This window comes from Pungitius pungitius, chromosome 20 (assembly GCF_949316345.1).
Source record: "Pungitius pungitius chromosome 20, fPunPun2.1, whole genome shotgun sequence".
Classification (NCBI taxonomy): domain Eukaryota; kingdom Metazoa; phylum Chordata; class Actinopteri; order Perciformes; family Gasterosteidae; genus Pungitius; species Pungitius pungitius.
The window spans coordinates 13,441,953-13,468,384 of record NC_084919.1 but is presented as its reverse complement, the minus strand read 5'-3'; the positions used below and the strand labels follow the sequence as shown (position 1 = coordinate 13,468,384).

Here is a 26,432-nt window from a genome sequence, read left to right as displayed (position 1 = left end):
GACAGTTTCTTGTTCAAAATCCTAGACGCCTCAAAATAACCAATCATTTAAAATCTGCAGTTATATTACCAGCTGTGATTTTATTTTCAAACTCCCCTGAGTGACTGATCACTTTGATTTTATCACAAAGTGATGTGTGTCTGTGTGTGTGTGTGTGTGTGTGTGTGAAGGGAGAAGGGAAGAGAAACGATGCACACAGAAATTTGAGGATATCTGTTCTCTATTAGAATGTTTCAGGTAAGGCAAGCCTCCGACGAAGGAAACAGAAGTACAAAGGAGGAGGAGGAGGAGGAGAAGGAGGAGAAGGGAGGAAGAGGCTTGGTTGCAGTTAGTCTGCTACATATCACATTATCTTTGCTGAAAGCATCTTTGTTCTTGAAAGAATCTCAAAATGTATCCTCTGTCAAGAGAGACGCACACACACGCACAGCAAGAGGAAACCAACCAGTACAGGACAGATACATTTTGAAGCATCAGTGCGGGCGACATGGGGCTTGATACTAATTTTGTACTTTGTTGAGTAAAGTTTTGCTCTCGATCGAATGCTGAGAGAACCAAATTAGTATCAATGCTTCGTCATGTCTGCAACCAGTGTTCCCATAGCTAAGTGTAACTTGTTTTATGGATGGGAGGTGGGGGCTTTGACTGCAGTAGCTGGCTATATACGATGGATGCATTTACAGTTAACCTTCTACTGGGAGCCTGGTAAGGATACAAAGACTTAAACATTACTGCTTTCATCAATCTCCAAAGAGGTCTTTAGACTAAAGATGTACGCCAAGAACCCCTTCCACCAGTGTGCATTGGATTATAGACTCACAGTGGCTACTTGTCTTCTGGCTTTTAGAAGTTACACTTGGAGCTCCCATGGGACATGATGCTAAGAGGAAGGGCTCCTCGGTAGCAAATCAAAGGAGGTAAGGAGAAATAGACCAAGTTCAGAGCAAGCACAACTCGACACACCCATCCCACCTGCATGTCCCGAGTCGCACTCCTCCAGGTCCTCGTCGTCGCTGGAGCACTCGGCGGACGAAACGATGTCATCGGTCGTCTGCGGACAGAGACACAGCGAGAGACACATTCACACGCGAGCACAGGGAAAAGTGGTCGGGCCCTGGGCAGTAGAGCGAGTCCTCAACCGGCACATGCCAGGGTATCTCCATGCACGCACACGCCTCCGCATGTCCTTCGGCTCCCATACATCACTTGGAGTCAATCATATTTCACAGTGTTTATCATTCTTCACGTCGTGTGCTGTCCACCTCAGCGGATAATTGTTTACCTTCACCCTCCGCGCTCCGCCTCTCATTATTTATGGGCCTTCTCCGCCTCCGTCGTCTGCAATCAATGGCCCAGCGGCCTCTCACAGATCAACGCTGTCCAGGCGTCTGATTTGTGCTACCGGGTGCAGAGGGAGGGCTGTGGGGGGCGGTTGTCTCGCTGGCAACACCAACACCCGCATAGGATTATCTGCACCAGTTCCTACAAATCTGATTTATCACCCCCCCCCACCACCTTTCCTCCATTCGGGTCGACCCATGGAGGACGTGGGGGAGGGGGGTGGGGACGCTGGGCAGAGCGTTTATTAGAATGAATCATTGGGCCGATAAAATAAGCCCTGTCACCAAGCAGGGTTATGAAATCAGAGTGCTGATTGAGTTTTCCAGTCCTGGCCGAGGGTGTGGGGTTCTAAATATCATTGAGTTTGACAGACTAATGAAACGCGCCCCCATGCTTGTGCTGCTGCTTTCACCGGTGCACCTAGAAAAAGCAGTCAGCCCCTACAATATGCACGCACACACACACACACACACACACACACACACACACACACACACACACACACACACACACACACACACACACGCTCAACATCTCCACCAAACCTCACTGGCAGAGTGGATTATTGAGAGTGTAATGTGTAATGTGTGGTTATGCGTGAGCCGGGCCGGTTTCTGTATCAGTACATTTGATAATGTACTACACCAGCACTGCTCTAGCACAAGAAAGCATAACGAGGGGAGGCTGGAAAATAAATTGCTGGAAAATTTGGCCCCTCGGTAAACATTTATTGAAGGCACATTTTGGGCGTAAAAGTCTTGCTGAAAAAATGTCTAGTCAAGCAGCATCGCATCACACCGACAAGCTTTCACTTCATAATAGTTGTATAGATATTTTGGAAGAACGGACCTGCATACCAAGAACATCCATCCGTTTTTGCGGATAAGCCCCCTTCTCAGCCTAGCAGGACCGTGGTTATTTAAATGCCTCACAAGCACCAGACAATTCTTTGCAGCTGTTGCGATGGCAACCTGTACTCCATACATGCCCAGTCTAACAAGGGTCAAATGTGAATTTAATCACACCATGTCTTCATACACTAAGGTAACAGGTTTCTAAACACAATGCAGACGTTCTTCTGGGGTTAGAGAAACCTAAACTAACACTTACATAAGTGCACGTTGATGCACAACACATGGTTGCAGCGAGAGTGAGGTGTTAAGACATGTTGTGCTGTCTTCTTTATAGACCGGCAATATATTTCGTGCTTTGTCCCATTTTGGTTATTGTTGACACATACTGTATATTTGTATGTGTTGCACTTTTTAATGCTGTCATATACAGAAGTCTAATGCGCCTACTGTGGGTTGTATGGTATGTCCTTTCTGAAGTATTTTTGCAATGTGAATTTACAGTTCTGTTCTATATAATAAAGGGTTGGAAATTAAAGCTTTTTAATGATGTTTCTTTTATCCCATTAATCAATTAATTGAAAAAGTAATCAAAAAAATAATCGACCGATTAAACGATTAACCAAATAATACACATTCACATTCCAGAAAATAAAAAATGTGGCACAAAACATGACAAACTAATGAGATAACCAGATTGCAGAAATACTGATTAAATTAGAATAAGTTTTATTCTGGTGCTTCTTCCACCTTGCTGTGAGGTCTTGTAAAATGGATAAAATCATACGACAAAATCTCTCCAAATGCTCACAGTATCCAAGCAGCATGTGAGCCAAACTGCAGCTCTGGTGAAGGGTCTTTACATTGTTACAAAAACATTTAGTGGTTACCAAACCTTTCAGTCGGAAGCACCACCACAGCTGCATCAAGACAACTCCACCACCCTCTTTATCTCGTTAATGATGTTTTCCTTGGAAGTGATTGAAAATGGATTCGATTTCGTTCTGATAGTATCAAAGTGGATTTTGTACAGCCTCTGCAGCATTAGGTCAACTCTGTCAAGCTCCTGAAGTTTGCGGTGATCTCTGGTGGAGATGAGTCCGCCTACAGGTGGGAATCTGACCATCTGGTAACGTGGTGGAGCCACAACAACCTGGAGCTCAACGCTCTGAAGACCGTTCTTCCTGAAATCCACAACCATGTCCACTTAGAACGCAGTCACCCTGTGTGACTCCCCTGTCACCGCTGTGGATTCTTCTGTTTCCTGGGCTCCATCATCACCCAGGACCTGGTGTCGAGCTGAACATCAGCTCCATCACCAAAAAGTCAGCAGAGGATGTTCTTCCTGAGGCAGCTGAAGAAATTCAACCTGCCAAAGACGATGATGGTGCACTTCTACACGGCCATCATCGAGTGCATCCTCTGCTCCTCCATCACCGTGTGGTACGCTGCAGCCACAGCCAAGGACAAGGGCAGGCTGCAGTGTGTCATCAACGATCGGCTGCAATCTGCTGTCCCTCCAGGACTTGTTTGCCTCCAGGACCCTGAAGCAAGCTAGAAAGATTGTAGCTGACCCGTCTCACCCCGGACATGAACTGTTTGTGCCCCTTTCATCCGGCAGGGGGCTGAGGTCCATCAGGACTGAGACCTCCAGCCACACTAACAGTTTCTTCCCTTCGGCAGTCGGGCTCATCAACAGAGCCCGAGACTGACTGACTCTGACATCACCTTTTCAACCAGTCACTCCCTTCACACTCATGCACATATACTTATCACTTCACTTATCACTATTCGTTGTTATGCACCCACCGCCATGTAAAAATTCCTTGTATGTCTAACATATTTTGGCAATAAATGTTCCGGATTCCTGATTTGAAGAAATTCAATTACAACCCTCCTTCACTGAGGGACATTTCTAAGACGGTGTGTCGTGTAAGGCGGCAGGCTAATTAAAAGAATGGCGGTCAAATAGCATGGCTTTTAACCCCGAGCTAAGCCACATTGAACTCTTCATAATCTCTTTACTTGATGGCCAAAGTCCTTGCTTAGCGATGAAAGAAGTCCTTAGGAAGTTGATCGTTGCATCTATTCAGAGAAGACTGACTATCTTAGCTCACTTCATTCAATGTGCTCCAGTTGCATTTAATTGACTCTGACTCGGAGTGAGAGATCCTCCAATGGAGGCCATTCTGATTCCACTCCGAGAAATTGATGAGGGCTTTTGAAGTGCGTGGTTTGACATTTGTAGATCCACTACGAGTGTACCTAATTTATTCTCATAAACATAAGATGTGTCTGTGTCACAGTAGCTCAGACTGGAGTGGTTAGGGTGGCACAGTGTGTTCTTGGTCACCCAGTGAGACATCGGGGAGAGCTTACAGCACGAGGCTGGATGATGCAAATCCAAACGCAGCAGGATAGAGTAAAACGGTGCGCTTGGCCAGGGGGGCGACAACAACTGATTTTACAGCTGGGGAAATCCAATTCTCTGTCTAAATCTCCATAACAGAGTGGCACATATTTTGGTGTAATTACTCTCAACAAACGTTCTCATCATCATTTTGAAGAGAGTCTGGGTGGCAGGATTTACAGGCTGGTTTGTTGTGTGTGTGGGAAGCTCCGATGTGTATACACATGCCTTCTACTGCAAAGAAAAGCGTGTAATACATAATGATTTCCCTGCATAAAACCCTCTCGGGCTATGTGCATCACGCCTGATTATCCTGATTACCCTGCTTCCAAGTGACACTCAAATTCCCAACCCCACCAGCAAACACCACCGTCTAATCAATAGCCAGACTTCATTAACACAGCCTTCACCTCTGACTGCTTCAGCACATCCACCAAAGGGATCACAGCGGCGACCTATGCAGATAGACAGCCTCCTTGGGAGAAGAGTCCCAAGATATGCTGCTTTTACTTTCACAACTGGTGGCACTGACTAACAAAATGGAGAATGTGCAAAGATGCTGCGCTGTCTCCGTCCCCACTAAGCTTCTCTGGGGTTTAACGCAGAGACCTTTAACGGGCGCAGCAGCAATTACCTCAGCAGCTGAATGGAGTGCATGCTGCATCACCAGGTCTGACCTCCGAGTGAACAATGAGGCTCCAAGATTGATTAACCATAAAGCTTAAGGTTGGGAACCCGGCACTTCTTTCCCATCGAGAAAACAACAAAGAGCACTTTTCGGCATAGACTTTCTGAGTTCTAGAGCTGCAGCATTTTATGGGCAAGCTTCAGATGTTTCCCCTCAAACATCACGCAGTGTGTCAGTGCAGTGCTGCCGTGCGTATCCTGCCTCTGAGGAGATCCTTTTCATATAGGGTTACAATCTTGTAAAATGCATTTGATTCTCACATGAGGCTGTCTGAGTTCTTATTGTCCTTCCTAAGAAACCAATCGAGGTACAACTAAGCTACATGTGTTAAACAAGGAGCTTTTCAAGTAATTATCGCTTACCATGAAAGACAAAGAGGACATTTCTTTACCTGTGGAAGACACCTAACATCTGTCCATTTTACATAGACTGCAGGCTGCTTTTGGTTCCCCATTTTCAATAACTTTATATGTATGTATGTATACATACATATTTTAAAACCTACTGTTGATACTTTAAAAGTATTAAGATAGTAAGAAAAAAAGACTGTTGGTTTGTGATGTATGCTTGAGTACTGATGCTTTCTATCTCGACCCTGCAAAAGTCACACCTTCTCTTCACCTGTGCCTAACAATAACTGTGACAGTAGAGTCCCTGCAGACTTCACTATTATATTTAACAAGCTTTTACACACTATCAACTTGAAAAAATATTACAAATAGTGAGCTCATTTTCTTTGGAAGGTTCTTAAAATACAAAATGTAATTGCGTGCTTGCAGCCATCTTCATACTTTAAACCGTGACTGTCTCAACATGGAGTAAAAAAAAACAGAGCACCTGCTGCTCCTGCAGCTGCAGCTGTGTCGGAATATTCTGCCGAGCACGGCGGTGATGTGTTGGGTCACATCAAAGCAGCGGCTGGTGCTCGGCAGGGGGAGAAGAAGGACGTGACCACTGTGTAAAGTTTTCTCCTGGGTCATGAGAACAGTGTGGAGGCTAAACCTGGATACGGACATTACATGAAATACAAGCCAGAACGCTGATGTTGCTTGGAGAGGCGAGGGCTGTCTGAGCACACGTGCACGCTGCATTGAGTCATATTAGGAGGGAGGGCGCTGGAGGTTCACCACGGTCTCATCACAACAAATGATCTTCACAAGGTTCAGAACCAGAGGGTGAAGCTGTGGAGCAAGGAAACAGTGCTACTCCAATATCAAACCCATTTGGGTTATTCCCTTTGCCACGTCGCCCACTGGCTGAAGATGATTTTCTTTTTTTTTGTTAATACTATTGGGTGTGAACCATAAACCTCTCACGCCTCTTCCTGGTTATCAGTTGTAAATTCAAAGCAACTCCTCCCTGAGGTGCCCCTTGGTCACCTTAGACACACATGAGACATATAATGGTAAAATGCACTGTACTTGAGTACATCTTATATATTTTGTCATTCATAACAGGAACTACTACACCAGGGACACCTTTCCATCAGCAACCAACATTCCCACGGCATGTAGTCTCAGCTACCAGAGCTATTTGGGGTCACGTGTCTTGCCCAAGGACACATCAACCTGGAAACAAGTGGAGCCGGGTATCAAACTACCGACTCTTTTCTTCAGTGTGAGAAACGGCCCCCGGAAACGACAGAAATTGGAGGTAAGGAGGACTCGCTCCCCCTTCTCCTCTTTCCCGCTCCTTCCCTCCGCCGGCCCTCATATCAAAATGATTCGTCGTCTCTATTGCGGAAGCTTTGTCTTTCTATTGACAGATGTCTGACGTGCACGTTATCATGTCCGAACTCAGCTTTGACATGCCGCCAAGGGAGAGGCTTGTATTACGAGAAAAGTCAATGGCTGCCACGACTCTCTGTGATAAGGTGTTTCCATGGATTGGATATTCTAATACAACGTTTGAGTATGATGTTTGATCGATGTGGTAAAAACCAGCTGACATAGGCAGTGCAAAGATGCTGCAAGCCCCTCTGTGAACCTTCGACTCCGATATAGAGGGAACAAAATGAGCTCCTGAATCAACTTGGGGGACCAAAGCCACGCGCTAAATGATTTCCTAGATCAAATATTGATATTTGCAATCAGTTCCCTCATGGGCTTCTGTTAGCGGCCTCCTGCAGTCAGCATTTTCACAGCTCCTTCCAGGTGGATGGGGAAATGAAAAGAACGTCTGGGAGGTGGGTGGGGGGTAAAATAAAATAAAATGCATTTAATTTGTTCACCATCACCACGGTGTGTGGCTTTCAGCAGAATCGGTTATGTGCCGACTATTTCTCTTTTTTGGAGGAGCTGCTTCTGGACCCACAGCAGTGGGGGTCGCTGGCTCAGAGCAAACTCTAATTGCCCACAAGCCATTGGCAGCTACTTTCAAACAGGGTCATTCATCTTCCAATGGTGAAGGAAATGGTCTTTGGCCCTGATCCTTAATCACCCCCCCCCCCCCGCCTCACCGCAGCGTGCAAGGTCATCAGGGAAGCCCTGTGACAAGTAGACACACACTTATATATGTGTGTGTGTGTGTGTGTGTGCACACAACATAGCTGACGGATTGTGGGGGGGGTGAAGGCAGGGAGTCCTGTTGTTAGAGGCATGTGAGGTGAGCAGAGAAAATATGGCATCTGCAGGTGGAACTGGGACAGGGACTGAAGCTCACGGCGTGTGTCACGGTGTGGGTTGGGGCGCGTGTTACGAGGGTCCAATAAAACGGTATCTTGTTGTAGTTATACATTACATTTTATTTAGCTGACGCTTTTATCCAAAGCGACTTACATCGCATTATAACCCATGCATTACATTTTGTCTGGGGAGCAGTTAGGGGTTGGGTGACATGGCACATGGAGCAACCTTGCGGCATCATGCTACTCCATGCACCACCATCCCCCTACGTCGCCCACATGGTGAATGCCTGTTTACTGGATAATGGCTTGTGTTTTTTGGATTCTAGGGCTTGAAAACCAGACTTCACCTTACTGAGTTTCAACAATACAGTCAATAAGTGGGACAATGTGTCCCCTTGAGAAAGCCATTGCCTTCCAAGGCAGGAAGTATGAGGTCTAAAACAAGTAACTGAAATCTGACCTTGCACGCTCTCCATGTTCAGCTCCCTTTTAATACATTTCAACAGTGTGGTAAAAGTCAAGGGCTATTATGACTTCAGGGCTGTGATACCAGATCAATGTAGGCGTAATGGCTGATATTAGCAAGTTTACTTCTCCCTAATTAGCTGGGGCCCCCATATGGTTTAAGTTCCTAATTAGCACAAATCAAATTAAGTCTAATTTAGTCTGTTTTTAAAAGATGAAAGTTGAGACATATTCGCAAACCAACGGAGAAATGATTTCAGATAAAGTGTACGTTGGAGCCCTCTGACAGCGCCACGCACATCGGAAGATGACTAACCATGCACATCCATACAATGATGCCTCTCACAGCTGTGAGGAACAACAAGCTTCCTTCTAGTTTGTCTTTAGGCCCAAACTATGAGAACTATGAGCATATCACTGCAGACCCTCCACACCCTGGACGCAACCTGTTCCACTAGAGAGCACTGTAAGCTCCTTCCCTCGGGCCGTCTCTCTGAGGAACACTTAGGGTCGTCACATTGTCGCCTTTCATGAACCCTTTCCACATTGCTCACTTTGGCCAATAGAATGACCCAGTCTTTGCATTGTGGTAAAAACAAGCCAACCACTGAACGTATGTAGATAAAAAAAAGCCAATGAATCAGTAAATATTTACTAATTTATTCATCAAATATGTAATTTTGTCATTAAAGCGATTTTGACAAATAGCGGTAAAACATAATTTAAAATGTGCGCTCATCTCATGAGGAAAGAGCCTGGAAGACATTCAAATCAGAGGGTAAAAAGCATGAAATAAATGCCCTCACCCCCCTTTGGCAGGGTGACATGTGGCAGCACAGTGCTGTCCGATACATATTTACACCATTCATGGACTTTCACACTCCATTACCATTCCATTTAGCAGGTGGCGTCAGTGTCGTCCCAGAGGGACATTGGGCTTGGGCCCTTACTGCACCTCCAGTTGCACTTTCCACCTCGACTTCAATGTTGCTGTTGCATATGTTGCAATAAACTACCGGAACTCTGGAGTTTGGCACTTCCACACCTTTCAAACAGAGATTAGGGCCAAAAATCGGAATGAGAATTTAATATTTATTTAAATTTAAAATTCATTAGGTTCTCCTGCACCTGCAGTTGGGAGTTATTATCACATACAGAGGTTAGGATACTCTACTTGATGATGATTTGCTTTTCTAATAGAGAATTACATGAAAAAATCAATTCATACGTTTATTTTGTTCAACGTTTAAGTTCTCTGTGGAATAAATTTAGCCTTCACAATTAGGTCAAAAGACCTTTCAGCACCTCTTTGCTACCAGGCTAATGACCAAGAGTCAGCTGGACTTTATTCAGTTACGGTCAGGTGGAGCTTTCACCTATTGAGAAAATTGGACTTTCTTTATTCAGCTAATGAAACCTTAAAATAGAAATTGACCAAAATGTTTAAAGATGAAGCAGTGTGAGAAGGGGAAAATGGTTTAAATAGGAGACACAACTTGCATAATTCTGCCAAAAGACAGCAATAGAGAAGCAAATAAGTGATAAGTTGGTAAGTCTGAAGTTAAAGAAATCTGGCCATAACATAACTTGTAATAGTTTTGTTCCCAGAACCGTTGAGCTGGAATAAAAGTTAATTAAACACCAGCAAGTGTGGAATCTCACACAACTTCGCCACTTTTTTAAAATGGCTTGGCACAGGATTTAATACAGACTGTTCCACTTTGCTAATCTGTGCAAGTCTACTGGCATGTGCCGGGGACAGGTGACATCTGCCGAGGAAGGAGGAGGATCTGGACTTGACATGAGACATTGTCCTGTTTACCTCAAAGACAGTAACGTGCCTTTGCTGCTGCAGTCGAAGGGGTGACCTCTCAGGCAGACATGACCAGAGTGTTATAAACCTGTCAGCCGTCTCTGGAGGCTCCGCAGCACGAGGTGAGCCGTCTCCCACCCACAGCAGGCGCCGCTGTCCTGCCAGTCAGCCCAAAACCAAGCTGCTGCACTGTGTGTGTGTGCGACTGGTATTTGTTGTCTGCCACACACACACACACACACACACACACACACACACACACACACACACACACACACACACACACACACACACACACACACACACACACACACACACACGTGGAAGTGTTCCCGGAGGGTAGAAGTTTGATTGTGAGGCATGGGGGACCATCTATTACACAAACCCTGTGGTTTAGAAACCCCTGGAGCGATATGCTGCTGCTGCTCACACACTGAGAGACAAACTGCACTGAACGGAAACACACACACTCACAAGCACACAAAAAAACATGACCTGCAGACATGAAACTGCAAACATGTTTGAACTTGTTCACGCCGACAGGTCCAATGAAAAAGCTGTTTGCCGTATTCTCCTACATGAAGAATGAATAGAGAGAGAATGAGAGTCGCCAACTGGGCTTTGCACACACATGTTGACGAGAACACAGGCATTGCAGGACAGTGGTGGAATGGGTTTGTTGGTGTTGACAGGGTTCTAGTCTATGACATGTGCTTTGGTGCTTTAACACTGTGGGTGAAACAAATACGAGTAGCTCAATTTGATTGTTGTATGAAGACATTTGAGAAAAGCTGGATGCATGCATGCATGTGTGTGTGTGTGTGTGTGTGTGTGTGTGTGTGTGTCCCTCTAATGCGCATCTCTCTCTCTCTCCTCCATTGTTGTTGTGTCCCAGCGTGGTAGGTCTGTGTATGTACACATGACGGGACCCTCATGCTGAAAACGTGACTTAATAGGCTATATGGCTTCACGCAAGAAATCAATTATATTTTACTATTAATGAAAAAATAGTAACGCACAGTGACTTGGACAAGTAACTTTAATCTGATTACTGGTTTGGACACACTAACGCGTTACTGGAAAGGTGGTCAGATTAGAGTAACGCGTTACTCTACTGGCATCACTGGCCTCACCCCATCAGTTTGCCTCTCCTAATTGGACCTACTAACCAACTACCATTCCTCCAGCTTTCCTCTCACAAATTGAAGTCTGCAAGGAAGAACAGTAGAAAGAGCAGACATGGAGATAAGAAAAAAGAACGAACTGAAGGGTTTTAAAAAGCATCACAGGGAACAACCTGCCTACTGTTTGACCTCTCTACATGGTGATGGTGATCACAGCGACTAACTGACAGCACACACACATGAACACACTCATCAGACATCATGTGGCAGAATAGCACATCGAGACACGCAGCGTGATAGACAGCGGCTTCCTCCCTGCCTCCTGGAGAGAGAATAATCAGTGATTATCACATATCCCCAAGTGTTAGGCAGCATCCCTGATGTACTTCAGATAGTCTGCGTAGAAGGAGCATGTCGAGGAAAACAGTGAGGTGTGCAGAATCGAATCTCGGCACAGTGCGAGTAGATTCTGGGTTATGACCCTTGCCCCCCCCCCCCCCCCCTGTCTCTTCACCTCACACTCCCCACCAAAGCAATAAATACAGAAATCTCAGCGTCTCAAGAAGGAATCTGCGTCGACTCAACACAATATTAATGTCATCCTGCAATGTGTATCCAAGCTTTTCTCACCAGACAAAAAAAGCCCAATTAAACTGTGCATAATTTAGCGCTCATTTTCCTGTCTCCTGAGCACCAGGCTAGTTGAAGATGATGGACGCAAGCAATTTCGTTAACACGGCAAGCATGCAAATCGCTTTCAGTGTCTCTCCCTCAGCGGCCTTTCCCCACGTCATGCTAGATTGCAGCCCCCGGTACTAATTGTTCCCAAACATCTCAGGCCAGCAGCGCGGGTTCACAGAGGGAGAGAGACGTCCATCTCTCATGATCGACAGACGGGTATAAATGAGTATTCCAGGAAGGACTCTGCAGAGCAGAAGAGCTTAGGTAGGAACTTGGGTTACTTTGTTTAAGGCTTTGCTTCCTGAAATGAAGTTCAGTGTTGTTTTACAGGCTCGACAGCAGCTTACAAACTTTCTAGCTCACCTGGGTGAGTAAATACTGTGTGAAACAGCAGCACTCCTGCTGATCCAGAGACGGCATAGCTACACTACCCATGATGCACCTCAACAGCTGGCAGTTGCGTAGAAGAGATGCTAGCAGCTGCTAGCTTAGCGCCCCAAGGAGAGATGATGGTCTTTCAAACTCAACACAACTTATTCAGTTTTATACATGTAGCCTCGAGTGACAACTGATGATCTCAGATCTGAAATTGAGGGAATCCTCTCTGATCTCTTCAGCTTTTCAAGGATACACAAAAGGCTTATTTCACATATATAGTCACGCTTCACATGACTAGACTCGTAACGTAACTTCTGATATAACCGTCACACCATCTACAGCGCTTATGAAGACTAGAGCTCAGACAACAGACGGTTTCCTCGTTTGAAATGAGCTCACAGTGAGCCAGCATGTTGACATATCTAATGCCAGCTCTCAGACCATTTAGATTATCCCATCTTATATGCAGCTTGTATATGGCAGAGAAGTATCACTCTCTTATGTATGTACAGCTCAGCACACTTCCTACAAACATTAACTAATGAGCCTGTGTGAGGCCCTCCTTGTTTTGCATTTCAGGTCCCCAGAAAAACTATTTCAGATTTTCCTAATTGCCCCTTACAAGAAGAGCTTAAGTTATAAAAAGCGATGACAAAAATGTGGAGAAAATGAATGTGAGCTTTGGATAAGTTAAAGTCAGTAAAAAAGGCATTATGAAGTATTGTTGTATCCCCATGATGAAAAGAAATCCCTAATAAAAATGCTTAAGTATCTAATTCCTATTTCTTTTGAATTTGAACGTTTTACAGCTTTCAACTTGATTTGACTGCTCTTTGAGTAGAGCTGAAGTGACAAAAGCAAAGTCTTGTCTATGCTAGTCTTTGGCCCCCAGTGGACCACCTGACCTGCAGAGTGCACGAGTAGCACAGTGCCAGAGAGAGTGTGTCTGTGGGTTTCAATAATTAAGCCTGAGATTAGTTCTCTCCACTCCACATCTCAGGATCAACAGACACAGGGAGTCCTCTCCTCTCAGCTCTGTAAAGACACAGCAGGTGCCGGTGAGCAGTGAGGAGATACCCATACACAAAGATTTGGGTTGACAGACACCACACACTTGCATCCAGCTCTTTGTCAGATTCCAATAACCCTTTCTCAGCACTGCAGTACATCACTAATGATAGCTGAACTCCCTGAACTCCCCTACACAACCCTGAGGGGGTACAGGTACAGGTCGTCTCCTTTCCTCCCAAACAGCGCTATTTGACAGCCGGCTGGGGAACTGTAAAATAAAAGGCCTCGGCATGAAATTCTGTGACACAGCAGCGTGAATCAAAGCAGACCCTGTTACAGGAGCATGGAGAAGAAGAATGAACACTGCCCTCAGGAGTACAAAAGTAAAGTCAGAAGTTACCAAAGTGCAGGTTCATCTGGCATCTAACAGCCTCATTCTGGGTATTGACAAAAAAAGGAGTAGCCTAAAAGAAAATACCTTGTATAAAAGCGCACAACCTCATTGACTTTCTTTGATATTTATAGCCTGTGAGACTAAATAGCATTTTACCATTTTAGACTTCCTTGATGGTGCTGCAGAGGGCTATGGGCCTCTCAGCTCAGTCATCATTGTCCCAGACTACCGTTAGCATGCGTTGTCCAAATCAAAGAGTATTTATTTAGTATTTACAGCAGCCTGGATGCTTGGCCTGATGGAGACATACATGTATTATCATCACTGCACGAGTGGAGGTGAAGGAGCTGGTAACAGTGGTGCTTGTGTGTTGTCTGTGCACCAACAAAGTTCTCCACCAACCATGTCTCACCCACCGAGGGAGAGTTATTGCTTTAATATGAACAACAAATGGTTCAATTTGTCCTCTGGGTGTCAAAGGACTGCTCGCCATCATTACTTTCTTGGCACGGCTGTGACATTCATTGGCTTGGAGTCGGGACGTATTGAAGGAGGAGTGGAGAATGGATCGGGGTGAATGACAGATACAGAGAGACAAAGACGGACAAAGAGAGACATGTAGAGAAAGGGACCGGTGGCAGGGCCAGCTTCGCACACCTCAGTGAACAGCAGCACTGTTAATGCTCCATAGGAAGAGAATACAGTCTCCTGACCTTGACTCATCCACTCCACCCGCACACAACAAAACCTTTAAAAAAACACAATACAAGGTGGAGGAGTGACTTTTACTTTTACATTTCACCGTGTCATATTTTCAGAACGGATTAGCTACCAGGAAACATTTGACCCACAGACTTGTGTTCCACAGTGAGCGTCTTTATCTTAAAGAGGAAAAATAAACTCTGCTTCATAAACAATGGATTAATGGGATTAGTTCTTGGCAATGTGCTTGTTTGTTTTCTTGTCAATAGTTAAATAGATAATGTAATATTAATACAACTCTGGAGAGCTGGAGACTGTTAGCGTAGCTCGTAACGTGAGGCTAAGCTAACCGCTAGCTGGAGCCTCACATCAAATGTACAAAAGTAAAAGTGATCTCCATCTTGTCATCTAACAGCGTTGAACTATCCCCTTTTAGATATGATGAAGGTCAAATGCAGAGGCTGTGTATAACTGTATAATTTACCACAAAGCTCAGCATTGGAACCACAGTCCAGCACACACAGACATCGCTCCACCTCACCTGGATAGTGGGCGGGGAGCGCTGTTTGCGGGTGGTCGTGGTGGAGAGCGTGGTGGTGGTCTCGATGAACGTGGTGGACATCTCCGGAGGCACCGAAGTGGTGGTGCGCGCCGCGCCCCTGCTGACCGGCACGTCGCCCACCAGCCGCACGCTGCCGTTCACCTTGATGTTGACGTGGCCCTCGGCGGCCATGTTGAGGACCTTGAGGCCGTTGTAGTAGAGGCCGGAGAGCTGGCCCTGGTACGGCCGCTTGCGGTCGTTTCCGCCGATGGAGATGGTGGCCTGAGTGTTGAAGATGGTCAGCTGCCGGCCTGCAGCAGGAGGGAGGGGAGACGACATCATTATGTTTGTGGTGCAAAAAGCAGAGCCAACACACTTCTAATGTGGACAGGATTGACGGTGGCACTGACAGATGGATGGTCGGGCAACGCTGGTGATTCACTCCCTGAGTAAATGAGTGTGGATGAAGGTAAAATGTTTCAAAGTGTAATGGTGGAAGAAGTAACTATGGCATCAACAGGCCCACCATCCTGTCTGTCTTTACACTGGTACTGCTGGAAACAACAGACACTATGCCACTACAGCAGCTTTATTACAGTAGAGCGGACACATGCAGGTGTGAAAAAGAAGATTTAAAAAATGAGATGGAACAAGTTCCACAGGCACTTGATATTCTCTGGACAAAACAGTGGACTCATGTGGAAAAATAATGAATGAATATGTATACTGGATTTGGCATATTATGATAAAGTATGAGCAACACACACTCACTATGTATCATTGTTGGTTTCATTAGCAGAAGGCTAAATATCATTGTCAAACACACTGCTCATGCATTACTTATGAGATGAAAACACATCCAATTTTTTCAATACAGGAATCATAATTAAAAAACAAATTTGTTTAATTTACATACAGAACGCACCCCCAGCTAGCTATATTTGCGGGACACAATAATAATACATAGTACATTGGGCATTGAATGGCGGGGAGGACGATCATGTCACAGGAAATGAAGTAGCACGTGTGGAGTCATGCATGCAGCAGCAATGGGACCTTTCAGACCTGCCCGTTTTAGCGGTTAAAGGGACTTTATAATCACGTTAAAATGTTTAGGTGCAATGAACTTTAAATGCAGTTTATAATGATATTATGTTGAGGAAAGGAGTGATTGAAAAGCACAACTGGATCAGTGCACCTCGGCCGGCTCGCTGTGGCGCTTTGCCGTCAAAAAGGCTCCAATTAGCTCTCCATCATCCAACAAGTGTGGCTTTTATCAGGGCTGATGTGTGCAACTACTCAGCAGAGAGAAGCACCTGCTGCTTGGAGAGTTTTCAGGGGAAATGCCCACTGATTAGTTTGTTCTCAAACATGGCAGAGGACTTGAGCCGAGGGAGTTCAGTTTCCACTCCTAAACCGCCGGCCTGCTGTCGCAGCGTAGAGAGCACCGTCTCCTCATCGGGTCTTTAGCCTTAACATCTTGTTGTTGCACTGTTAACAGAAGCACTCCCCAGTCCCTTTAACTGGATACCATGATTCAACAAAATGTATTAAAAAATGACAATGACAAAAAGGGGAAATCAATCCAAATAAAGAGATGGAAAGAACAGAAAGTAAGGAGGAACGCTCGGTTTCACTGGTTGTTTTAAGGGTCTAAGGGGTGCCTATTCATTCTCAAAGGGAACAAGCCGATGAAATGACAAGAAACATTCTGGAAGTTTGATGAAGATTTACCTTTCTCCTGAAGCCAATCTTCTACTGGCCGGGTATATTTGAACGGGATTTTCTTATTTGCCATTTGATAGCGCTCAATGTCGCTGTTGCCTTTAAAGTTTGAGAGTTTAACAAACAGCTTGAAACAGTTGGCAACAGCAACAGACATCAGACATTTATACAGTGGTTTAGAATGAGTTTTATCTTTGTTTAGAACTATTTATGACAGCTTTATGATCATATTTGTTTCAAGTAGCTTTAGTTTAAATGTTTAAAATTCATATTTATGTAGCATACTCCACACCATTATTCAACTAAACATCTATGGATTACAAGCACAACATATTATCCATTGCATCAATGGAAAAGACAAAGTGAAAAACACCCTGCAAGAAAGGAAGTAAGAACAGAGAAATACATCACAGTCCACATAACTCATCTCAGGTCTCATAATACGTTCATCATATTACATGATTAGGACAGAAAGAGGGTCAGACGTGCTTCAAAGGGTAGACATATTTATACCAACTGTTCCTGGAGCAAATTGGGGTTTAACTAATTCTCCCACTGGACACCACCTACAAGGGCCAAGAAAACGCTAGCTTTATAATTCAAAGTACTGCACATCTATGGGGAAGAATAGCATACAAATGAGACCATTACTGACATGGAGGGAGGTCTTTGGGGTAAAAAGGAAAAACCCAGCTGCTTCCTTCAACGGAGACCATGTAAACGTGTTGCTGCTATACAGGTATTCATTCTTAGCATTATTTCTGGCATGATACCATTTGCTATTGTGGATGCAATATTTCTTGTGAAAATCAAAAAGCCATTTCCTCTGAAGGGCCCCACTAGTGTGCAGACACTGAGAATTGAGACAGACATTTTGAGGTATTACAAAAGACGGAGGAGCCTGTGTAGCACCATCAAAGGCACCGCAATGTCGCCCAGTGCCCTTGTGGGGAGGCACTTAGAGGAGAAAGGCAGCATTACGGCATCGTTTATAACACAAGTGAAAGGGCAAGGCTGTAGAATTGTGAGGACAGGCCTTGTGGTGTCTGGTTGAGCTGCTAGAATTCTCTCAACTCATCTATTGACATCAGACACACACACACACACACACACACACTCATGGGGACCTTTACGGCTACGACACCAGATTCTTCCTTATACCTATATATTCTTAAAGGCCTCTTCATGTTGTGTCTTGGTGCTGTTGTTTGCTCCCATTGTCTCAGGCGTGTGTGCTGGCTGTATGGCCAGGTGAGAGCGAGCTGCAAAGGCTCCCCTCCTACCATCCAGAGCAGGGAGGTATATGATGGTTGCACGTGGAGAGGTGAGCACCTTTGGGGGCTGGGGGGGGGGGGGGGGTGGGGGGCGGGGGTGGGTATGGCCCGGGGGGGGAGCATCAAGGAGAAAGGCCATCCGGTGTGAGACAGAGAGAGCCGGTGTAGGGTTGCCTTGCCTCAGGTATCGCTCTTCCATCGCTTCGGGTGATTAATGAGGTGACAGCCCCCCCGTAATGAAAACACCACAAGATAATTGTCCAACTAATGAGAAAAATGTCTCCAGTATGTCAATTTGATATTCAATTTCTAAAAGTGCGAATGGATGACTTTACCAAAAAAGCACTAAGGTTTATTATTTAAAAAATCTCTTTGCCAAGGTCGTCGGATTGATGTTTTTTATTTTATTATTATTTCATTTTCGCAATTTGGAAGCATTCCTGCCAGAGAGCCCATTTTGAGATCTAGATTGTAGAAAAAGTATTAGAGGATCACACATACTGCTCCACTATCCATTTTGTAGACACCTAAGTCCAGCAGAGTAGCTGAGCATGTGTACTACCATTAAGAAATCATTAACCTATAATTGACCCACAGGTTGTCCCCCCGTTTAATTAGACATAAAAAATGTAAATATATACATCATACTGTACAACCAACATTTCTGTATATTCTCTTATGTAGCAAACATTACTTGAGAACATGCATATACATATATTTGACATTCTGGTGGACAGCTGAGTGGTGGAATGCACACCATCTAATCCTTTAAACTTCCATAATCTGTTGCTCTGTGTGTGTGTATAAACAGTCTGCCGCCCACCAGTTATTTCGTCCCAGCCAGAACCGAGTCTAAATGTTTCCTGTTGTGTGGCAGCGATTCAGTCACCACAGACACTGGCGCGGCGACAGTCATCTGCTGCTCGCTCGCTTCCGTCTATTCGGTCCGCTTGCCAGATTCATCTCACTGGTGCTCCATCAGAGGGCCCGTGCTGGGACTGCATGGACACGGTGGGAACGGCCTCTGTCATTCTCTCTGTTTGGGGACGACGAGCACATGTGATGCAGCGCGGCCCCCGTCCAAAAGGACCAGTGTCCTGCACCACCCGCCGCCCCTCCAGTCCACACGTCATTTGTATCTGTGGCTGTTTAGACGTCCAGCTGGCTAGCGGTCTATTCCATCTTTCTCCTCAGCCCCCCCCCCCCCCCATCAGTTTGCTGCTACTCTCTACTTCGGCTCAATCCGACCTTGTGTGCAACTGCCTCATTTCTGCTTTCATGCATCTACTTTTCTTTCACTTCCTTCCCTTTCCCTGTAACGTCTCATTCCGTCCGTCCTCTGTCCTCTCCTCCAGTGGTCCCCAACCAGCGGCCCACTTTGGAAACCAACGACTGCTGCCCCCACTGAACTACTTCATTAACTGTCCCTGCATTCCGCCCTTGGCTTCAGTTCTTCACCCGTTCTACAGCCCCCCCCCCCCCCCTCCTCCGTCCTCTATTCTCTCTCAGACATCGGTCAAAGAGAAAACCCAATCATTTAGAAAGGCTCGGACCAGACCTGAGACAGAGATGGGGCTCATTGTGTTTGGGGATTGATCTCGTTCCCGAGGAATTGTTTTGTCTGAATTGTGAAGCAAAGGTTGGCAGATATCTTGAAACGGGGCTACTCACTATGTCGGTTTCAGCTTACGAAACATTGTGAGCATCAGAGCAAGGATTGACGGTCTTTGTGTGTTTCAGTGACTGTGTGTCTGGCCAACCCAAATGAAGGAACTCAAACCCAATTGACACACACACGCCCAATTCACCGAGGCCATGCAGGGTAGTTGGGCCAGTGGTCGTTCATTCGAGAGAAGTGTGATTCACAACCTCCGCCTGGCTCGCTCTGCTGATTCAAAGATTCAAACAGGGTTTTAATTAGAGAAAGACAAAGGAACTGAACGGCCACACATGGACACACTGCATCGGGACGGTTCTATTGTTAGAGAGGAGAACGGGACTGGAGCTTATTCTCATACTGTAAGATCCAAGTATTCAAATTTACACTACTTATGTAGAAAATAAAAATTCTGGTTTATTACAATTTGGTTCCTTTGTAGTCTGTCAGCTATGATCACAACTAAAAGCAGTTGCGGGGATGTGAATATTTTCTGAATTGTCCTGTTTGTTAAGGGGGTTCATGATAATTAGAATGACTTAAATATATATTTACACCTGTACCCAATAAATAAGATCATGTGGTTTTCTTTTTGTGCCGTCTTGCTGAATTTCCTTTTCTTTTCTTTCCTGTGGTGAAATTGCAAATAGTAATAAAAGTGTTTAGCTTGATAAAACACATCATTTAAAGTTTGAAAGTATGCACACATTCTATTCTTTTCTTTATAAATAATTCAAACTGGAGATTTGCTTAAAATCGATATTATCGTCTGAGTGCTCGAAGGCTCAGTATCTTTAGAGATACAACACACTGCCAGAAGCCAGTAATTACATCAGTGAGTGAAATGAAAAATATGACAGAAAGCCAGCATTCCCAAGATAAAAGGAAGGTGTTGGCTCTTTTATTAATTACAGCAGGTCGCGCTGTCCGAGGGTCAGGCTAACATTTAAACCAATCCAAGCGTTGTTCAGTCCAGTTTACACGCCCTGGGTTATTTTACAAGCTTTGAATGACAAGCCATCCACCAACACATCTGTTCTCACCTCCCCCCCCCCCCCACCAGGGAGGGAGCGCATGCCTAGATCTGGTAACTGTTTATTGAACGGCCCGAGAGCCCCGCTGCTGCCTTCGAGTTAAGCATTAAGAGTGCGAGAAATCCGTCGATGAGTCTGCCCCCAAACATGTAATTACTCATGAGATGACAACGCCTCTACAAGGCAGGGAAAAAAGAAAAAATCAATCATCGTTGAATTGCTATCACTGAGTGTCCTGCAAATTACCTGAGCAGAAGAGAAAAAAAAGAAATGAGCACGCATTCAATCTCCCGACCTCGACGGCGTTCCAAGACAGTGGCGGGAGGACAGAGAGCGAACCTCAAACCAGGAATCAAGAATGCAAGTCAGAGCTCTCCCTGGCGTGCTTTGCTTGAACTGAAGCGAAAACCCAACGCGTATGTAGCATGAACGCATCGAACCACTAAACTACTACTCTTAAACCATTTAAAGGTGCTAGGAGTAAAACAACAGTGACACAGTAACACCAGCTCTGTGCCACCATTTTGATGCTGTGTGCCACATGTTCCAGAGTCTCTCGGGATTTTCTAGTATCAGTGCGGCTGAAATGCAGTTATGAAACCCGTCTAACTTTATCTGGTCAAAAAAAAGAGAGAGAGCGAAAGACGGCCAACGGCAAAAGAAAGCCGGAGACAGAAGAGATTAGCATCACCTGCGCTGGCATCGAACCGAACAAAACAGCGTGCCAGGTCAGGCCAGGAGAGGAGGCTGAAGGCAGGTAGCAGCATGCTGTAGGGCTGCTGAGAAGGGATCAGCTCCTATTCCTTTGCTCCTCACCACTGGGTTTGCACAGTTTGCATTTAAAGTTAAAAAAATATATATATATATATTGTGATGCACGGTTGACATATTCCCATCTGGTCATATGACGCCATTTAAACCTCAAAATGATTCCACATCTGTTTCTCTACACTTGCATCTCACTGCCACGGCACGGTTTTACCTCAGAGATCGATGAAGTCTCATATCATCTTCACCCCTACTCCTCCTTGACTCAACAGCCCCTTTGTGCCCAGGTAGCTTCCCCAACGCGTCTGCTCAGTTTGACGGAGTGAAATTGAAAAGGGCTAATAGGTAAAAAGGAAACAAATGGGAGCTCTCTCAAGCTGGTTGGCAATTATATTTAATGGACTGTTAAGTAGAGTAGGAGATGATTTTTAAATTTATTTTCACAGTCCCACAGTCTCTCATCTGTGTAACATCTCTGTTTGAAATGAAGGCAGCGCCGGAGCCTCCACATGTCTGATGATCCCATTTGTATGCTGCTGCTGTGTGGCTTCAGCTGACCTGGGAAGGAGAGATAAAGGCGGGCAGCAGCTACATCTTGGTGTCTGCCTCCATCCTCTCTTTTGCTTGCCCACAAACCAAATACCTCTGCATGCCCTTCAATCCCTTCGCTGAGACAAACTAGCCAGATGTTGCAGGGTTCACGCCTGGCAGAAAGACACCAGCTTGCAGCCCTCTCCAGTGGAGGCAGGCGTGAGGGCACGGCAGTGGCGAGAGGGTTTGAGGTACAGCCTTTGGCCGTTGAATGCCACCGTGTGCTTATTGGTCTTCTGAGAGGAGAGTGACTGAATCCTGGTTTTCATTCTTAGTGGTGCCCTTTGCTCAAATAGATGGTGTCCAGTGGTTTGTAACGATGATTTTAAACAGAACTTTAGCAGAAACCGGCAGACAGGGGAATAAGGGGGGCAGTACCTGTGGGGAAGTGTTCATTGACCGGCCAGTTGTCCACCTGCAGGGTGGCGTTACCCCCGTTCCTGGTGAATCGGACCAGATGGTATTTGCCATCGTTTATCGCCGTGGTTGTTTCCTTCACACTGATGTCCACTGTCCCAATGTTGAATGTTACACTCACTTTGCCTTGTTCCTGGAAAAGACACAAAGAAAAGACAAGCAGACGAAGTTAGTGGAGTGACTCCAGGACCGAATGAATCTGAATACTGACTGTGCTGAAGCGGCATTTGCAATCAAACGCAGAGCGATTCTACGCCTCAATAGCTCACATCTGTCGCTTGGCGAGGCAAATGGGAACATTGGCCAACAAGTAAGTAAGGAACAAGTTATTACACAACAAACTCAGTGTAAAACTGAGTCCTCTCGACTGGTGCTAATGGTAAACTACTCAAGAGAACCTGAGGACGCCGTCGCTATGCTTCATTATACCCCTGTAATGTGATGAAAATGGGCTGCCAGCAGAGATTGTAATGATGAGTAATGCTCCCTGCAGCCTGTCACTGCAGAACTGGCAGCACAGATGCCTCTTTTCTGCTGCAGTCCTTACAAACGGTGAATACCGTATGTTTTGTTTAGCTCCTAATGCAAAAGCAGCTTTGCCGTGTCCATAAATCGCCCACCCCATCATCCCCCTGTTCCTCTCCCTTCGACCCCATTTTCATGAGCTGCCACCGTGTTTTACTGCGTGCGTATTCTGGGGCATAAAGGCGTGACATGCCAAAGGTTTTAGAGCGCAGGCCGGGCTTCAGTGAGGCTGGTGTGTTCTGTGTCATTCGTTAAATCCCCCATAGGGAATCTCTCAGTGTAATGACCTACTTTGGAAGGCCAGAGCAGAGGGACCGGTTCTCATAACCAAACCAAAATGAAGCAGACTGACAGCACACTGATAAATGATCAGCTGAGACTGGCCCTTCATGTCTAACTGTGGCAGAGCGGACATTACAATTTAAATGACACGACACTTAAACCTGCCAATCTCTATTGGATGTTACAGGCTTTCGATGCCGTAGAGCACTTAATAAGTCCCTTATTTAACACTACACATTTTGTTCCCTTGCTGAGTTAGTTTCCGTTAAAAGGCATTTTCGCTGTGTGTATACAGAGGAAAAAGAAATACATCTGACACCAAGGTGGAACACATATCAAGTCATCTCCTACCCTATAATGTGAAGGGGGGGGGGTATTTTTGTCATGATATGAAGTACGGTGCATCCAGAAGAAAGGTAATCCTTCTTACACTTTTTAAGAAAGAAAGAAATAAGTTGCTCAAAGTATTTAATATAACGCCTGTGTGCATAGAAGCTGCACTGACTGTGTGTGCTGCAGTATCAAGCCAAGGCGGTCTGAGCACCTGCCAAGTGTCCAATGCCTCACTTGTACATTCAAAACACCCTTTCTCTATTAGCAAAAGAAAAGTTCAAATCGGAACGCAAGGAACGACGGAGCAGCTCCAATATCTCGAGCTCGACTAATAATGGGAAAAGAACGTTGCCACAGACACGAGACAGCCATCTCCTAAAAGCCTTGGTAGGGCTCAGAGTGGGAGCCGGGCGAGCAGAACATCTAAATGCGCACTTAACGTCTCTGACAGAAGTTGCAAATGGGCTCTTAATTTAAGTAGCTGTCATTAAAGCAGCAGACAAACGAACACAACAAAGGCGCGTGTGCCTGCACGCTTTTACGGCCAAGGTACGCGCCCACAAGAATATGCAGATGATTTAATGAGACACACCGGCGTTCAGTGTGTGTGTGTGTGTGTGAGAATACTACTGAAGCACCGTAGTGGCTCTCCTGACTAATGACATGGTAGAAAACCCGGCGTGTGGCGGCCGGAGCTCCTGCAGAGACACACCGAGTGTGACCTCCTGAGGCTGTGGCAGGCCCGCCTCTCCTGTGTAGTCGCATCAAAGCCACCTCAGCGACCCCGCTAATATCTACAAACAAGGACAGATCGCCTCCCTCCTGGCCCTGCAGCGAACAAACAACCCAACACAACAATGGTGCACCTCTACTGCTCAGTGCCTGCGGGCCGGGGTGCAGAGCCGGGACCGTGTGTGCTTGGCGGTGGCACAGCTCTCCCTCTTTATTTCCTCCTCCTTCGGCACGGCTCCGGTTGTCCGGCTACCCTCCCGCCTTCGCCGCCGCCGCCACCCGCCAGCCTGCCCGCCTACCAGCAAGGTTTGATTGACAGATCCAATTATGCTTTTTATTGGCCCATCGCTCGCCAGCCAGGAAGGCACTACATTGTCTCGTGAGCAAAGGGGGGAAATAGCTGTTGTTGTTTCAGTGTAAAAGATGAGGGCCACTATTCCAGGCGTAAACAAATGATGCACAGAATCCCTTTCAAACTCACACACATACTGTACACACATGTCGCAGAGTGGAACATTGAGCTACTGAAGCTTTTCAGGAGCATTGCCTAGTAAAAAATATAGAGCACCCAATCCGTTGCTCAATGTGAAATGATGAAGGTGGTACAGACTGTGTGCTGCTATAGCGATGAGATTATGTTTATGTGTCATTTAAGTGTCCATTTAAGTGTTGGCACGTTGTGTAACCAAGACTGATCAATGTAATTCCAAGCCTCCCATCCTCCTCTGCCGCCTGCTGGCCCCGGCTCAGCACCAGGAGCTGCGGCGGTCCCACGTGACACGCCACACACTGACATCAGTAATCAGGCCCGCCACGATCCAATTTTCAGGCGATCAATGCCTTCACACACACACACACATGCTGCAACCCAGGCAACGCGAAAGGAGGGGGAATCACTCGGAGCAGCAGTCGGCCATTTTGCAGAGCACCCTGGCTGACAGCCCCCTAGCCGACCACTGGCTGTGCACAGCAGCCCCCCATCTCCGCCCTGCAGAGTGGTCATTCTACAAAGCCACAGACAGATATAGGCATCTAGAGATCCATGCTGTCAAGGTGAGATGGGCAGAATTAGCACGTTTAGCTCTGCTGGGGAGAAATGAAGCCGATTAAAGAGGTAAGATAATGGGGAAATGTATGTGGTAATATGTGGTATATTACCACATACATTTCCCTGTACACATACATATCTCCTATGAGAGGAGCATTGAAAACACTGGAGCTTTGAGCCCCACAGATGGTATTGCATTTCAATCAGACCTTGATTGAAATCAGGCCCGGGCAGAGAAGGACTCCAGTGGATCCATAAGAAGTCATAAGAAGAAGGGAGGGACGAAGATCTGATTTCTAGAACGTGAACATGTCCCAGGGTGGGAGTCTGGGTTACATATCCACCCTTTCATCTGACATCAGCGTTCAAGTTGCCTTTTGTGGTCGGGGGCCATTAAAAGTGGATTATAAATGCAGTGGAGGTAGAATCAATAGAGAATGAAGCCGAGACAGTGGGAGACGCGGTGGATGGATGCGCCTGGCCTTCACCGTGCCGAAGCCATTCATCGGCAGTAATTGACAGAGATAACTCATAGACGGCGCAGTGATTTGTAGCTGTCTGTTCGTTAGCGCATCAGGCTCCGCAGTCACAACTCTGCTAAAGGGAAGGATGCTGGAGGCAGTTTAGAGGAGGAACGTGTGCGTGCTCATATTTAGTTATTACTTTGTGTCCACACTGTACTGACAGACTGGACTGGCTCAACAAAGGCAGACAAATTTCTCTAGAAATAATAACTTATTCTGTACCCATATCACCATATCTTGCTGATTTTAAAACCTCTCCACATCAAACTTAAAAAAGTCCCCAAATAATATACTATTTTCTCCTGTTTGAATTATGGTAGCAAAGAATCACAGTGCCCATTTGTTTTATTTTGACATTTAATATTTAATTTAATCATTGGACTGAAGGTTGAAAACAGACACACAGAAAAGTAGAGAGAAGGACTAAGACATTACTGATTTTGGTCCTTTTCTGGGATTTGTCCAACCAAAGGAAAAATAAGAATAACTACATTTGG

At 45.7% G+C, this 26,432-nt stretch overlaps 1 protein-coding gene across 16 annotated transcripts in view; it reads right to left on the bottom strand.

The window, feature by feature from the left end:
- Positions 1-26,432, bottom strand: part of LOC119195130 (neurexin-3b) — a 219,594-nt gene that overhangs the window by 9,729 nt on the left and 183,433 nt on the right. For 12 of the 16 annotated variants that reach the window (XR_005114197.2, XR_009942809.1, XR_009942810.1 and 9 more), the window contains 4 exons: positions 22,453-22,624; positions 16,760-16,849; positions 15,026-15,336; positions 973-1,051 (listed from right to left, as the gene is read on the bottom strand). Coding sequence is in view for 13 of the 16 variants with exons in the window: in XM_037449811.2 (XP_037305708.2) it covers positions 973-1,051; positions 15,026-15,336; positions 16,760-16,849; positions 22,453-22,624 (652 nt within the window). In the remaining 3 variants the exon portion in view is untranslated. The remainder of the gene's footprint in view (positions 1-972; positions 1,052-15,025; positions 15,337-16,759; positions 16,850-22,452; positions 22,625-26,432) is intronic. The other 4 variants (XM_037449815.2, XM_037449817.2, XM_062559590.1 and 1 more) reach the window with 1 other exon arrangement.